Consider the following 15,000-nt stretch of genomic DNA (forward strand, 5'->3'; position numbering starts at 1 on the left):
AATGATTTTTTTGTAAGGTAGTGTCATCAAAGGGTGGCGTGGTAATTGCCTGGAGGGTGAGGCCCATTGTTTGGCTCCCCATGGAAGAAATGCGCCTCTGATGTTTTGCTTCCTGCTTCCTTATTTAGAAGAGGTGAGCAAAGCCTCGGGCGGAAGGTGTGTTTTGAGAGGTGGTGTGTGTCGCGGCAATGGAGGTGAACCACCGGCACAGCCTCACCAGCTGGACACTGCTGGGTGTGGCACGCCGCGCATCTAAAAAGGAGTAGAGAAAGATTATAGTATGCTGTGTTTTTGATACTCCATTACCACTAACGGATTGATATTTTGTAGCCATGAAATAAAGCCTTTCTGACCTTGATACTTTTTTCTGTTCTCCAACTTGATTTTCATGGATCAAGTTGATTTTTTTTATGATACCCTTTCTGATTTTGTGATATTTATTTCTAATAGATATCAAACATAGTTTCATGATCTGCTTGACATAATTCTTCTGTAGATTCTGAAGAGTTGTGCACGAAACACAGTGATGATTTCCCTTTCTTCGCTTGTTGCTTCCAGGGGACGAGGTGCTGGAGTGGAATGGACGCTCCCTGCAAGGCAAGTCCTTTGAGGAGGTGTTTGAAATCACCTCAGAATCCCGCCAGGAGCCACAGGTCGAACTCATGGTATCGAGATTACTGTCGGACGTCGACCGACAAGGGGGCAGACGACACACCCTCACTGGCCTTGTTCCCAAAGGTGTGTGTGTGTGTGTGTGTGTGTGTGTGTGTGTGTGTGTGTGTGTGTGTGTGTGTGTGTGTGTGTGTATGTGTGTGTGTGTGTGTAGTGAAGCAGACAATGATATCAATGCTAGAGTATGATGATTTTAAGAGAGCAGACATTACAAATATCAAATTGAGAATCACGTCCAACACTGTCTATTCTTCAGGCGAAGGTTACGAGCCCCGCAGGTTGCCCGAGCCGCGGCAGGACCGGCGACCCAGCGTCACCATCACTTCGCCAGGCTCGCCAGAGACCTTCAGGATACGAACCCACTCCCCCTCCATTATCGGCAAGCTGCAGGTGAGTTGGGTGGCTGGCCCTGCATGTGGCGCCACGTACACAGCCCCGCTAACCTCGGTCTCTTGCAAGCCTTTACTATTTGACTACTATTTTCCGACTTAAGTTTTATATGCATTGGAATCCCAACACGAGCAGTTCCCGCCACTTGCTGCGTGAAAAATGGAGAGAGGAGGTACTGGTATATCCCTTCGCGGCACTTCCCTCTGGCCACGTAGGAGAGTACTGCTTGACCTCGTGTTTCCACAGAGGCGGCAGTGGATTGCTTCTCGCCGGCATGAAAACGTCATCACGGAAAGAGAGAGAGAGAGAGAGAGAGAGAGAGAGAGAGAGAGAGAGAGAGAGAGAGAGAGAGAGAGAGAGAGAGAGGATTATACTATTTGTTTGCCTATGGGGTTCGTACTCACACCATTTCCTGTGTTTCATTTATCTAACCCCGCCGACTCTTGGTGGCGGTGGAGTGCTACTGCTGTTGCTACTGCTGCTGCGGCAGAGTCACGGCTGTACTAGAGACTGGCTTGGTCCCCCTCTCTCTTCCACCCACACCGCCATCTCGCCTGTGACTCCAGCCTGCCGCAGTATGATGTCCCCTTGTGCCCACACCGCTATCTCTACCATTAACTCAGAGTTCCACTACTATTTCTGCCACTTGTCACACTCCCCTGTATTGTGTCGCCCTGCAGCTCAAGTTGTGGTTCGACCCCATGAACCAACAGCTCGTCGTGACCATTGTGAGTGCCGTCGACCTGCCCCCGAGACCAAACGGCGCCCCAAGAAACCCGTACGCCAAGATGTTCCTGCTGCCCGACCGAAGGTAAGGCGTCACACACACACACACACACACACACACACACACACACACACACACACACACACACACACACACACACACACACACACACACACACACACACACACACACACACACACACAAAGATCTGCCCATCACTGTCTTCTTAGGTCAACAAGTCTACTGGCGCCCTTCCATCCCTGTCCTCCTGTCACTCAACACGTTCCTAGTCTGCCCGTCACTCTGCCACTCTTCCAGCCGTGACATCAGTACATCTTTGTTCAGTTCACGGGTGTTACTTCTTTATTTTTGTAACGAGATTCATGGCTACTAGTGTGTGTGTGTGTGTGTGTGTGTGTGTGTGTGTGTGTGTGTGTGTGTGTGTGTGTGTGTGTGTGTGTGTGTGTGTGTGTGTGCGCGCGCGCGTTTGTGTGTGTGTGTGTGTTTCAGATTCTTCATGATCTCAATCAACTGTTACTCTCCAGAAAAGAGTCTAGAGATCCTGCATGGTAAAGCTGAGGCTTCACATGCGCCGTACAGTCCTTACCCTTGCTCAGGAGGGACAGTAACTGCACACTGTCAGAGAGAGATAGAGAAAGAGAGAGAGATAGAGAAAGAGAGAGAGAGAGAGAGAGAGAGAGAGAGAGAGAGAGAGAGAGAGAGAGAGAGAGAGAGAGAGATCCTTAGTGGGATTCGAACCCACGCCTGTAGATTGGTGTGTGTGTGTGTATGTGTGTGTGTGTGTGTGTGTGTGTGTGTGTGTGTGTGTGTGTGTGTGTGTGTGTGTGTCAATATAGTGTATTTATTATTATTAGACAAGAAACGACTAACACCGAACCCTGAGTGGCAGACCAACTAATTCATAAAGGAACAATACATACTTTAAATGTTACCCAATATTACCCACACAAATATGAATTGAGACAAGTAACGCTAAGTTGTTACTGTTATTATCCATCTACCGATCTATACATCTCTAAAATAAACTAAACCAAGTGGTAGACATACTAACTTAACACATGCCAGAAATACTCTTCCCTACACACCTATGCACGTATCCCTTTACACTTGACCGCACGTGTACTAAGCCGCATACATGGCCTCTTTCCTCCCCACCCCTGCAGCGAGAAGTCTAAACGCCGCACCAAGGCTGTGGCCAACACCCTGGACCCGCGCTGGAACCAGTCCTTCTACTACTGTCCGCTGCGTCGTGCCGAGCTCAAGACCCGCTCCCTCGAGATCACCGTCTGGGACTACGACAGATACGGCGCCAACGACTTCCTGGGAGAGGTAGGTCCGGGTGTTTGGTGGGGATGTGGGACCAGGGAGGAGGGCGCCATGGTCTCTAGAGAGTGTGATTTGTTCCTCTCTTGGTGGCATCCCATTACGGTTGTGCCTCTCGATGTGTGCTGCAGCTGCTTCCTCATTTTTTATCACTGGTTCATGGTGGGAAGTTGTTGGGTTTGGTTTGGTGTTGTTGCGTGTTGTTGTTTATCTGATTTGTCTCTGGTTCGTTTGGTTTGTCTGGTGATTTTATTGCCGATTGTATCTTTCTTGTGTCTCCGGATCTGTCTGTTTAGTGTGGCTTTTTGTAATTGGGGGCTGATTTAAAGAGGAATTGTTGTTGTTGATGGTGATGGTGGTGCTATTATTATTATTATTATTGTTCTTCTTCTTCTTCTTCTTCTTCTTCTTCTTCGTCTTCGTCTTATTATTATTATTATTATTATTATTATTATTATTATTATTATTATTATTATAACTACTACTACTACTACTACTACTACTACTACTACTACTACTACTACTACTACTACTACTATTCTATATGCAGGAAGGGAGTAATTATTTCATTACATTTGTTTTTCCAATTGTTCAGGCGTTGACTTCTGAAAGATCAATAATGTGTGTGTGTGTGTGTGTGTGTGTGTGTGTGTGTGTGTGTGTGTGTGTGTGTGTGTGTGTGTGTGCTGCGCGCGCGGGCGCGCACGTGCGTGTTTATTATTACGTTGGAACAAAATAAAGGGAATATAACAATACCTTCACAAAAAGCACTATCAAAATAACTAGAAAATATCTATAGATGAGAGAGAGAGAGAGAGAGAGAGAGAGAGAGAGAGAGAGAGAGAGAGAGATGAAAAGGGGGTGCGGTCGGGGGAGAGGGGGAGGAGAGAGGGGGTCACTATTGACACCTAAGCTGGCGGCGATAAGACGTAACATGTCACAAGCTTTATGGCCGTGAATTATGCACCGGCCTGATGGTGGTCAATATTGTGGCGGCGCGCGGGTCATCCTGGTAGTGGTGATGGTGGTGGTGGTGGTGGTGGACAGCAGAAGAGACACGAGGGGCAGGGAAGCGCTCGCCAGATCAAGCCATGCATCTCACTTATGGCCGTATTGTAAAGCACTTTGCTCTCTCACCATGACTATTCTAAAAGCCCACAAAAATGAGTAGTCTCGGTTTTCAAGACATTTTCTCCGTTTAATAATGTAGAAAGTTTGATGTTCTATCACTTCAACTATATGAACACCCTTAAGAAAACTCGTGTCACTTCATTTCGAGTATTTAGAATGTATCGGAGAGGTGGCCAAGAAGTGTTTCAGAATGTGGTCCATAGTCTTGGTAGGATATGACGGGGTAGTAACGATGAACATACGTCATGATTTTGTGTTCAGAACTGTTAACACTTCTCCCAAGTGATTATCTCATTCCCGTGTCCTTTTCTCGTGTTTGTGTTTCTTATAAGTAGCCAAACCTCGCTAAAGTGAAGTTCCGATGTGGTCAAAGTCTACGGTAAAGTTCATTCACGTTTCACTACCTTTTTTCAAGGATTTTCCAGTTTACGATAGTAGTAGTAGTAGTAATAGTAGTAGTAGTAGTAGTAGTAGTTGTTGTTGTTGTTGTTGTTGTTGTTGTTGTTGTTGTTGTTGTTGTTGTTGTAGTAGTAGTAGTAATAGTAGTAGTAGTAGTAGTAGTAGTAGTAGTAGTAGTAGTAGTAGTAGTAGTAGTAGTAGTAGTAGTAGCAGCAGCAGCAGTAGTTAGTTGTAGCAGTAGTAGTAGTAGTAGTAGTAGTAGTAGTAGTAGTAGTAGTAGTAGTAGTGGTGATGATAGCGGTAGTAGCAGTGAATATAAGTAATAATAATGTTAATAATAATAATGATGATAATAGTAATGATAACAACAACAACAACAACAATAGGAATAATACAACCATCATTATCATCCCCGATATTGTTGTCTGTACGGTCGCATTAAAAAGAGATAGACGTGGCTTCATTTACATGGTATGGATCGGTATGCATTCACGTCTCTATTTGAGTCTCCCGCCACCTGCCTGCTCGCCGTCTTGTGGGTCATTTGACATACATGGCGTTCACGCATCGTCTGTTGTGTGGTGGCGAGTGGGTGAGGCGTGTCCCGGACTGCCTTCCCTGGTGGTGTGGAGGCAGGCAGGCACTACTTCGTCGGGAGGAGGCCGCCGTGTCTTCCCCTCCCTTCCTCACCTGCCTTCACCTGTCTGTTCACTTCTCATCCAGTCAGCCTCAATCGCTATTCTGAGGCGGCAAGGTTTGGCTCCAACCTGATTCATGTCTCCTGCAAATCCGCAAGACATTACAAAAAAAAAAAAAAAGAAAAAAAAACCTACGGGAGACGGAGAAAGAGAAAAGAGCGAGAGAGATAGGGAAAATATTCATCAATAAACGCGTTGGTTGTCTGGCAGCGTTTGGCAACCAGCGATGAGGGTTGAGGGGTCCCGCCGGCTTCCCGTCCTCAGTTGTAGATGGTCACCCTTGCTGTGTGAATCGAGACGTCCGCCGCGGCAGTTTAGCCATTTGCCTTAGCTGGTCCCGCATCACACTAAGGCAAACTTGGACGGAACGAGGTCGAGTAGCGCGAACTGTTTCACTTGAAGCCCGAAGGGGAAGTGCGGCGCGGAGTGTGACACGGAGGGACGGTGGTGGTGGTGAGCGTGAGCCTCCATACACGAACACCCACGGACCAAGGGCTTTAAAGATTTTTTGTGGGCTGGTTGGCGGGGCGGTGGACGACGCAAGGCTTGTGTGATGGTGGTGGCGGTGGTGGTCGTGGCTGAAAGTGTGTGGGTGTATGCGTGTGTGTGCGTGTGCGTGTATGATAGATATGTTAGGCTTAGTTGTTCAGGGCGCGAGGTGTTGTGGTGATGGTAGGGAAAATGATAGTGACATGGGAATATTTGACATTGACAGCTGTGGTGTTGAGGAAGGTTTAGTTATGATAGTAGTAGCAGTGGTGGTGGTATGGTGAAATGGTGAAGAGGTATGCCAATAATCGCGTAGGAGTGCTGACTGTGGGAAGGCTGTGACGGTAGCGGTGAGTGGAGAGAAGCAGATGGGTGTTAGCAGTGAGGTTGTATGTTGTTAGTGCTAGTGTTAGGAATCCGAAGCTTTGGAGAGTTGGTAGGGCGGTAGTGGCAAGGGTGTGGCTCTGAGGTCTAAGTGTCCGTGTGTTCGTGTATATCCGTCTGTCTGTATGTGTGTGTCAGGACAGTTTCAATGACTACATAACATTGCATGGTTAATCTAAAGAGGCAACGAGTTTGCTTGATGTAGTGTGGTGTCTATCAAGATCGTGTGGTATTGGGGTGTGGCTGGTATGAGACCGGAGTACGTGTGTGTGTGTGTGTGTGTGTGTGTGTGTGTGTGTGTGTGTGTGTGTGTGTGTGTGTGTGTGGAGAGGGGGGGATGAGATGTGTTGGGGAGGACGTGGGGTGTGGCGACGACATGAGGTATTGCCAAGGGTGTGGTATTCATTTGTTGGGGGATGGGGAGGGAGTGGAGCGGCCCGTAAGTGTGCGGGGGAAGCAGGGGAAGGGAGAAGAGAGGGGGAGAGAGAGGCGGGGTATCGCAGGGTGAGGTGACGGCTGGGGTGTGGCTGCTTACCTAGGGTGGACCAGGAGACGGGGTGGGTATGCAGGGGAAGGGGGGAGGTGGGAAGTGGATGGCGAGGGATGGAGGGACTACTCGTGTGTGTGTGTGTGTGTGTGTGTGTGTGTGTGTGTGTGTGTGTGTGTGTGTGTGTTTAGCAATGAGGACACGTATAGAACATAATAGCGCTGCATATATTATAAGAATGAGTTCACCAGCATTGTTAAACGAGGTACGGACAGCCGCTGCCTTCCCTTCTTTACTACTACAATTACTACACACACGCGCGCGCGCGCACGAAAATTAAATGTATATATGCAGATGTAAATATTTATTCTTAGGAAAGGTATTTGCATCGATTGCATTCGAGACCGCGTATATTCCGGGGCCTTACTTCCCACTTTCATTAGGAGAAAATTGTTACGTAATTGTAATGCGTGAAATTTGGCTGCCACTAATCGAAAGAGAGAGAGAGAGAGAGAGAGAGAGAGAGAGAGAGAGAGAGAGAGAGAGAGAGAGACCCTTTGAGTTGAGAACAAGACTATTTTCTCACACCGGAAGCAAGGAAACCCTCCAAACTCAGACGTTAGGTCAGAGGCTTCATTCAGCTTCACTCCAGCTTTAATACCCCCTCTCTCTCTCTCTCTCTCTCTCTCTCTCTCTCTCTCTCGGAAGGTAATAATCAGGCTTTGCGGTTCTTCCTCCCTCTGGCGGTGACCCAGACGTGAGATGCTACCTACACTGGCGCCTGGTCACTGCAGCACTAAGGAGGGGGGAGGGAGAGAGGCAGAGTGGGCGACCGAGGGAAGGAGAGATAAAAGTACTGAGGGGAGAGCGCGAGGAGGTTGTGAGAGTGGAAATATCGGGGAAGAGAGAGAATAAGAAAAGGGATATGTAAGAGAACATGAAAGTATGGGAATGGAGAGGCGTAATGGGTGAAACTGAGGTGATGAAAGAGAAAAGGGAAAATGGAGAAGGAAAGGATGGTGATGAAAAGAAAGGCATGGGTGCTAATGACTAGTGAGAGAGGGAAGAGAAAGGAGAGGGAAGACAAGCATAAGAGAAAAAAGAAATGGAAGGGAATGATGATGAGATGAGAGGAAGAAGAATGAGGAATGTGAGGATGGCAGGACAGCATGGGAAGAAAAAAAAAAAAGAAAAATAGAGGGCGAAGGAATAAAAAGAAAACGTAACAGGAAGAGGAACACGAGAACTGGAAAGAGGAGAAGGAGTAGGAAGAAGAAAATTAAACAGAAACATTACAACAGTAGGCCACACAAAAACACAAATAAAGGGAAATAAGGAGAGAGACGCAACAGAAGATGGAGCAGGACGAGTTAGCCAGAGAAGGGACATAATGACAGTTCACTACTCATTCTCTCGTTCCATCTCCTTCACAACCAACAGTCTGACATACTTACAGCAGCAGGAGCAGTAATACTACTAGTAGTATGTAAGAGAGAGAGAGAGAGAGAGAGAGAGAGAGAGAGAGAGAGAGAGAGAGAGAGATGCGATTTACACAGAAAAATATGAATGAACACCACTGAACTCTTACACACTTTACTTAGACTAGCAATATAACACCCCAAGCTTAAATTGTAGGTGTTGTATAGATAGAGCTTCGATATTCACTGAGCTATGGGGCATCATTGCGTAGGACACGTGCAGGAATAGTCGCAAGTGACACAATCATGTTTATCACCCCGAGAGATCACCACGCCCAACACCAGTCAGTAGTCAATAAGGGACCGCTGGACCACGTGAGAGAGAGAGAGAGAGAGAGAGAGAGAGAGAGAGAGAGAGAGAGAGAGAGAGAGAGCAGTGGGAGGCTTTGGTAGAGAAGCGAGATCATTGATGGAGAAAGAGAGAGGGAAAAGAAAAACATGAATTAGAAATAAGGTAGAAAGGAAAGAAGGAAGGAAATAGGGAGTAAGGAACATGGACGAGAGAGAGAGAGAGAGAGAGAGAGAGAGAGAGAGAGAGAGAGAGAGAGAGAGACTGGGGGATGGGGAGAGGAGGTAGTAAGAAAGACAAGGCTGTGTTGGCGGAGATTGGGAGAAGGAGGGGGGAAGATGGAGGGAGGGAGGGAGGGAGGAAAGAGATATATAGAGAGAAGAAGGGAGGTGGCCTAGGAAGGTTGCGTTGGCGGAGGAAGGAAGATAGGAAAGAGGGGGAAGAAGGTGCAGAAGATGAGGAAGATAGTAGAGCTGGAGAGAAAGAAAAGAACGGATGAGGAAAGGAGTAATAGAAGGAATGAAGGAACGGTAGTCAGGGCGCTTTCTCTCTCTCTCTCTCTCTCTCTCTCTCTCTCTCTCTCTCTCTCTCTCTCTCTCTCTCTCTCTCTCTCTCTGCTTTTAGTATTCCGGAGAGAGAGAGAGAGAGAGAGAGAGAGAGAGAGAGAGAGAGAGAGAGACTTAATTAATTTAGGCTTGGTTAAAATACCACTTGCTTACGCTGGAGTTAATGGCTTGGCTTTTGTTTGGGGGGAAAATGAGCCTTGTCTTCTTCTTCTTCTTCTCTTTTTTTTTGCTTTAATTGAAGTGGGTTAAGTATAGACTCCCAGCTGTCTTGGTTTGGTTGCGTCCTTGCGGTTGTCTTGTTTTTCTTTTTCTTTTTCTTTGGCTCCATGTTAACATTGGAGTGCACGAGAATTGCTAGTGTGTGTATACGCCTGTGTGTGTGCGCGCGCGAGCAAGCGTCCGCCAGTCGCTCACTCGTTCGATCGCGCGACATACCTGAGCAAAACGCTGAACATTTCATCGAGAGCAAATCCTCACCCATGAACACAATAAAGTAGCGAACTGATTTTCATACGATTCAAAATAGTAAGAAAACAAACACTGAAAAAAAAAAAAAATCTGATAAAAATAAAGGCAAGGTGAGGCCGGGAGGAGTTGTCCCGATAAAAACGTCCGGAATCTCACAAAGCCTATTCGCCTTAGGCCTAACCAGAGGGCAGCAGAGGGACGGCACGGGCTGGAGGGCGCATCGCTGAAGCCGTGACGGAGAAACAATCGACTGTGCGAGGAAGCGAAACCATAAGAGACAGAAAGAGAAAAGTAGGAAAGAGAAAAGGAGAAGCGGAAGTTAAGTGCAAGGAAGAGGATCAGGAAAGGGAGGAGTAATCAAACTGCGGGTGTTGGCGACGCATGGGGTAAACATTCCACCACACTGCCATGTCCAGGAGGCTCCCACCACGTCTCCAGCCACGCCCGCACGCCCATGAGAGGCCAGGATGGTAGAGAACGGCACGGGGCGGCCCTCTCCTGACTTCAGCATGCCCGCACACACCGGCAGGCAACAGTACTATCTGGGGAAGTACCTCCTTCAGCGCTCCGCCTCCAAGAGAAAGGTAGTGACACTCTCCTCGTCGCCGCCAGTGTTGCGTTTCACTCTCGCCCTTGATAATGATTTGATTATTTTTCTTTCTCTCTCTCTCTCTCTCTCTCTCTGTGTGTGTGTGTGTGTGTTTCACTGTTTGATCTGCTGCAGTCTCTGACGAGACAGCCAGACGTTACCCTACGGAACGAGCTCAGAGCTTTCCGATCTTCGGATAGGCCTGAGACCAGGCACACACCACACACCGGGACAACAAGGTCAAAACTCCTCGATTTACATCCCGTACCTACTCACTGCTAGGTGAACAGGGGCTACACGTGAAAGGAGACACACCCAAATATCTCCACCCGGCCGGGGAATCGAACCCCGGTCCTCTGGCTTGTGAAGCCAGCGCTCTAACCACTGAGCTACCGTGTGTGTAATTCACTGTTTGATCTGCTGCAGTCTCTGATGAGACAGCCAGACGTTACCCTACGGAACGAGCTCAGAGCTCAAGGTCTTTGTTTTTTAAGAATATTTTTTTCAGGAATTTATGATTATCATTTCAGGGTGTTTTTTTTTTTCGTTTTTCGCTTTAGTTTGTTTGGGGAGGTTGTCTTTTTTCATTCAAATTTCCATTCAAAGTTCGTTTCAATTCTTAGATATGGTTATCGTATTGGTGTTATCGTCATTATTATTTGTATTGCCTGTTGTAGTAATAGTAGTAGTAGTAGCAGCAGCAGCAGCAGCAGCAACAACAGTGCCAGGAACAAGTGCAATACTCTTCAAACATGTGAATTCTTGTAGTATTACCCCAGTACATACATTCCACTTTATCATTCCTTTGTATTCCCATCTCTACAATATTACATCCGCTTCTTTATGGCTACTGCTGCCGCTCATTTGCCCTTCATACCATCCATCATAAACGCCCTAGAGAAAGACTGGTGGCGCCCTGTAAACACGCTCAACACCGAACACAGTCCTTTTTACCACAGAAAACGTAATATAAAGACGACTGCTATGATTCTGACTTGCGGAAACTTTAAAGCCAAGTAGAAATATATAGTACTGATGCCAACTAATGATTCTAGTCCTGGTGTTTATTGGCATTACTTGTGGCAAACGCTAGGAGAAGCATTCTGTTGATGATTTTGGTGGTGGTGGTGGTGGTGGTAGTGGTAATGACGAGAGACTGACAGAAGTGGCGGTAACGAAAATGAATATGCGTCGTAGTGAGCTGAAGGAGGAGATACAGTGGTGTTTGTAGTGTGTTTAGATTCCCAGTATATTGGTGATGTGAGGAGGAAAACTGGCTAGGAGAGAGAGGAGGAGAACGATTATGAGGAAGATGATTTGTAGGTAGACCAGAACAGAAAGTAGAAGGAAGAGGAGTAGGAAAAAGTGAACCAGGACGACAAAAAAGGAAATATAAAAAGATAAGGTAGTGGATGAGGAGTAGAAATAGAAAATGGATCAGAACGAAAAGACTTAGGAGGACGAGGACAAAAACCAGAAGAAGTAGAATAGAGAGCGTGGAGAATGAGAAAGAGTACGAAGAGGAGGAGGGGAGGAGGAAGTGAAAGTAAAATGTATTATGGTGTATGTAACAGGAGATGAGGGAGAGGGGACACGAGGCGCGGAGAGTAGACCTGTGTGGAAAAAAGATGAGCAGAAGGTGAGGGAGGAACGTGAGAACCTAAGAGGATTTACATGCAGAAGGTAGACACAGGGTGAAGGAAGGACCGGTGGTGATGGTGGTAGTAATAGTAGTAGTAGTAGTAGTAGTAGTAGTAGTAATAGTAGTAGTAGTAGGAAGTCAGGTAAAAACAATAAATCAGTAGGATATAGGAGAATACGGTAGTACTAGGATTAGATTGAAGGATATTAACTTACGATACTCATAGTCAAACAAACAACAAATTACTGAAAAAAAGAGGCAGAGAAAATTTTGAGGTTTCAACTGGAATGATATTAGACTTGAAGGATATAGAATGGAATAATGCGCAATGTACAAGAGGGAGGAGGAGGAGGAGGAGGAGGAGGAGGAGGAGGAGGAGGAGGAGGAGGAGGAGGAGGAGGAGGAGGAGGAGGAGGAGAAGAAGAAGAAGAAGAAGAAGGAGAAGGAGAAGAAGAAGGAGGAGGAGGGGGGGGAGGAGGAGGAGAAGAAGAAGAAGAAGAAGAAGAAGAAGAAGAAGAAGAAGAAGAAGAAGAGAAAGAGGAAGAGGAGGAGGAGGATACGATAAGAATCTATATGCAGTAGGTGGATGTAGGATCTCGGTAAGGATTCATGGAGCACTTTTGACCTTAACCCGAGATCGAAAGGTCAAGTGGCGTGACCTCAGATTGCAGTATTTAACGATATATACGAGAAAGAAGTGTGTGTAGCGCTCTCTCTCTCTCTCTCTCTCTCTCTCTCTCTCTCTCTCTCTCTCTCTCTCTCTCTCTCTCTCTCTCTCTCTCTCTCTCTCTCTCTCTCTCTCTCCTGCCTGCTTCATCTCGAGACCTACACTTGGCACGCTGAAAAACGCTCTCTTGGTCTTCTCAGTGTGTGTGTGTGTGTGTGTGTGTGTGTGTGTGTGTGTGTGTGTGTGTGTGTGTGTGTGTGTGTGTGTGTCATCATCCTTGTCCGTACTGTTTTGCTTCTCTTCTTTTCCCACTTTCTCATCATCGTCGTAGCTATCCTCCTCCTCCTCCTCCTTCTTCTTTTTCTTTCTTCTTCTTCTTCTTCTTCTTCTTCTTCTTCTTCTTCTTCTTCTTCTTCTTCTTCTTCTTCTTCTTCTTCTTCTTCTTCTTCTTCTTCTTCTTCTTCTTCTTCTTCTTCTTCTCCTCTTCCTCTTCCTCTTCCTCTCCTCCTCCTCCTCCTCCTCCTCCTCCTCCTCCTCCTCCTCCTCCTCCTCCTCCTCCTCCTTCTTTCTATCTTTGTGTTCTTCCATTTCTTTCTCACCCACTTCCATATCATGATCACCGTCTTCTTTTCCTCATTTTTATCCAATCTCTCCTCATCATCGCTCTTATGATAGTAGTAGTAGTAGTAGTAGTAGTAGTAGTAGTAGTAGTAGCTGTGGGGAAGTGTCGAGTAACGCAGTGAAGCAGCTTACCTCATTATAGGCCAACGTGTCTCTTTGTTACCCGCTACCTCTGTGCCTCTACGTTCATCATCATTCCATTCCCTAAGTCCCTGTTTCCATTTCCTCTCTCTCCCCATTTCTCTTCCACCACCTCCACCACTGCTACCACCACTACCTCCACCACCTGCTCCTCCTGCTGTTCACTAGCCAGGCCTCGCTAATGTAGGTCCTCTTCTGCATGTTGTAATCCCCCTTCGCAGCGGAATATGTGTCTCTCTGCATTCTTCCGCTTGCCTTCCCCCGCGGCCGCTTGCTATTTGAAAATCTTACACTTTGGCTCTTTTCTCCTCTTTAGGGCCCCCAAGAATATTCCGGTAATCCTTCTCTCTCTCTCTCTCTCTCTCTCTCTCTCTCTCTCTCTCTCTCTCTCTCTCTCTCTCTCTCTCTCTCTCTCTCTCTCTCTCTCTCTCTCTCTCTCTCTCTCTCTCTCTCTCACACACACACACACACACACACACACACACACACACACACACACACACACACACACACAATAAAACCCTAGTCTACCCTCTCCAAGGCTCCGAAGCTAACGTAAGAGCCAAGGTCACCCCCGCTAAGACCAGAATCTCATCCCCACAAAGACCTGGAGCCTCCCAAATTAAGACCTGAAGCCGCGCCCCTGTAACGCCACAAGCCTTCGCCTCCCTGCGGGCTTAAAGCTAACCTGGTAAGTGGCGGTGCTCGGCTTGGGGAGAGGGAGTCATGCACGGGGCGCCGCTCTCTTGCTCCCGCCCGCCCGCCCGCTTGTCCGCCCCTTTCTCTCTCTCTCTCTCTCTCTCTCTCTCTCTCTCTCTCTCTCTCTCTCTCTCTCTCTCTCTCTCTCTCTCTCTCTCTCTCTCTCACATGGCGGGTTTGCAAACGCTCGTGTCGAATGCTTAGAGGTGAAGGAGGAAGATGAGTTAGTAATACATGGCTGAGTTGGTATAGTGTGTGTGTGTGTGTGTGTGTGTGTGTGTGTGTGTGTGTGTGTGTGTGTGTGTGTGTGTGTGTACGGTTCTCCAACATGTAAGGGATCCAGATGGTGGCCTCTATTGTATTATGGCTTCAAGAGACACCCTCCCATCCCTCCTCCTCCTCCTCCTCCTCCTCCTCCTCCTCCTCCTCCTCCTCCTCCTCCTCCTCCTCCTCCTCCTCCTCCTCCATACTTTCCTTCCATACAAGTGGCACACATTCACGTCTTCACTACTGCAGCCTTCCTCCTCGGCATCTGCAGCGCTCCCGCCCCCTGTCTGCCGCCCCTGAAGATGCTCCTCTTTGATGTCTTTTTGTATCCCGTGCATTCCCTCAGCCTTTGCCCGGCACCTTGTTCTTAGAGGTAGACCTTCAGACGGTCCTCGGTGGCGCCACACTCGTCTCCGCCTCAGTGGCACTTGGCCCCTCAGATCGATCAGGTCCGAGTACTCCTAGCCGCGTCTTGCTCCACTCTCCTCCGCCCGCCGCCGCTGCCACCACCACTACCACCACCACCGCCGCCGCCGCCGCCGCCGCCTCCTCCTCCTCTTCCTCCTCCAGCATACTTTTTATGGAGCGATTTGTCTTTTTCGAGTCAAGGTGGGGCTTATGGAAGTGAACGTCCCAATCTTCCTGCAAGTTCCCATTTCCCTCACGTCTTAACTCCCCTTAACTCCCTTTTGGGTATTTGCCCCCGGGGAATTCCATTTAATCCCTCGTGGATCACCGCGTTTACCGACCCCTTGGAGCTCTGAGGATCCTGCTGCTTTTACGTCCAGGCTGAGCTGCCACCGCACCGCCCCAGATATTACCCATTCAACGCCAACAACTTGCTACGTATGC

The 15,000-nt window shown here is 47.8% G+C and overlaps 1 protein-coding gene across 13 annotated transcripts in view; it reads left to right on the plus strand.

The window, feature by feature from the left end:
• Positions 1-15,000, plus strand: part of LOC123498571 (regulating synaptic membrane exocytosis protein 2-like) — a 99,045-nt gene that overhangs the window by 46,184 nt on the left and 37,861 nt on the right. For 12 of the 13 annotated variants that reach the window (XR_006672724.1, XR_006672726.1, XR_006672725.1 and 9 more), the window contains exons 6-9: positions 559-738; positions 929-1,062; positions 1,743-1,873; positions 2,974-3,139. Coding sequence is in view for 5 of the 13 variants with exons in the window: in XM_045245790.1 (XP_045101725.1) it covers positions 559-738; positions 929-1,062; positions 1,743-1,873; positions 2,974-3,139 (611 nt within the window). In the remaining 8 variants the exon portion in view is untranslated. Of the gene's footprint in view, positions 1-558; positions 739-928; positions 1,063-1,742; positions 1,874-2,973; positions 3,140-5,444; positions 5,734-9,696; positions 10,107-15,000 lie in introns of those variants that run through there. The other variant, XR_006672731.1, reaches the window with a different exon arrangement.

The sequence above is a fragment of the Portunus trituberculatus genome, chromosome 48 (genome assembly GCF_017591435.1).
Source record: "Portunus trituberculatus isolate SZX2019 chromosome 48, ASM1759143v1, whole genome shotgun sequence".
In the NCBI taxonomy this organism is placed as follows: domain Eukaryota; kingdom Metazoa; phylum Arthropoda; class Malacostraca; order Decapoda; family Portunidae; genus Portunus; species Portunus trituberculatus.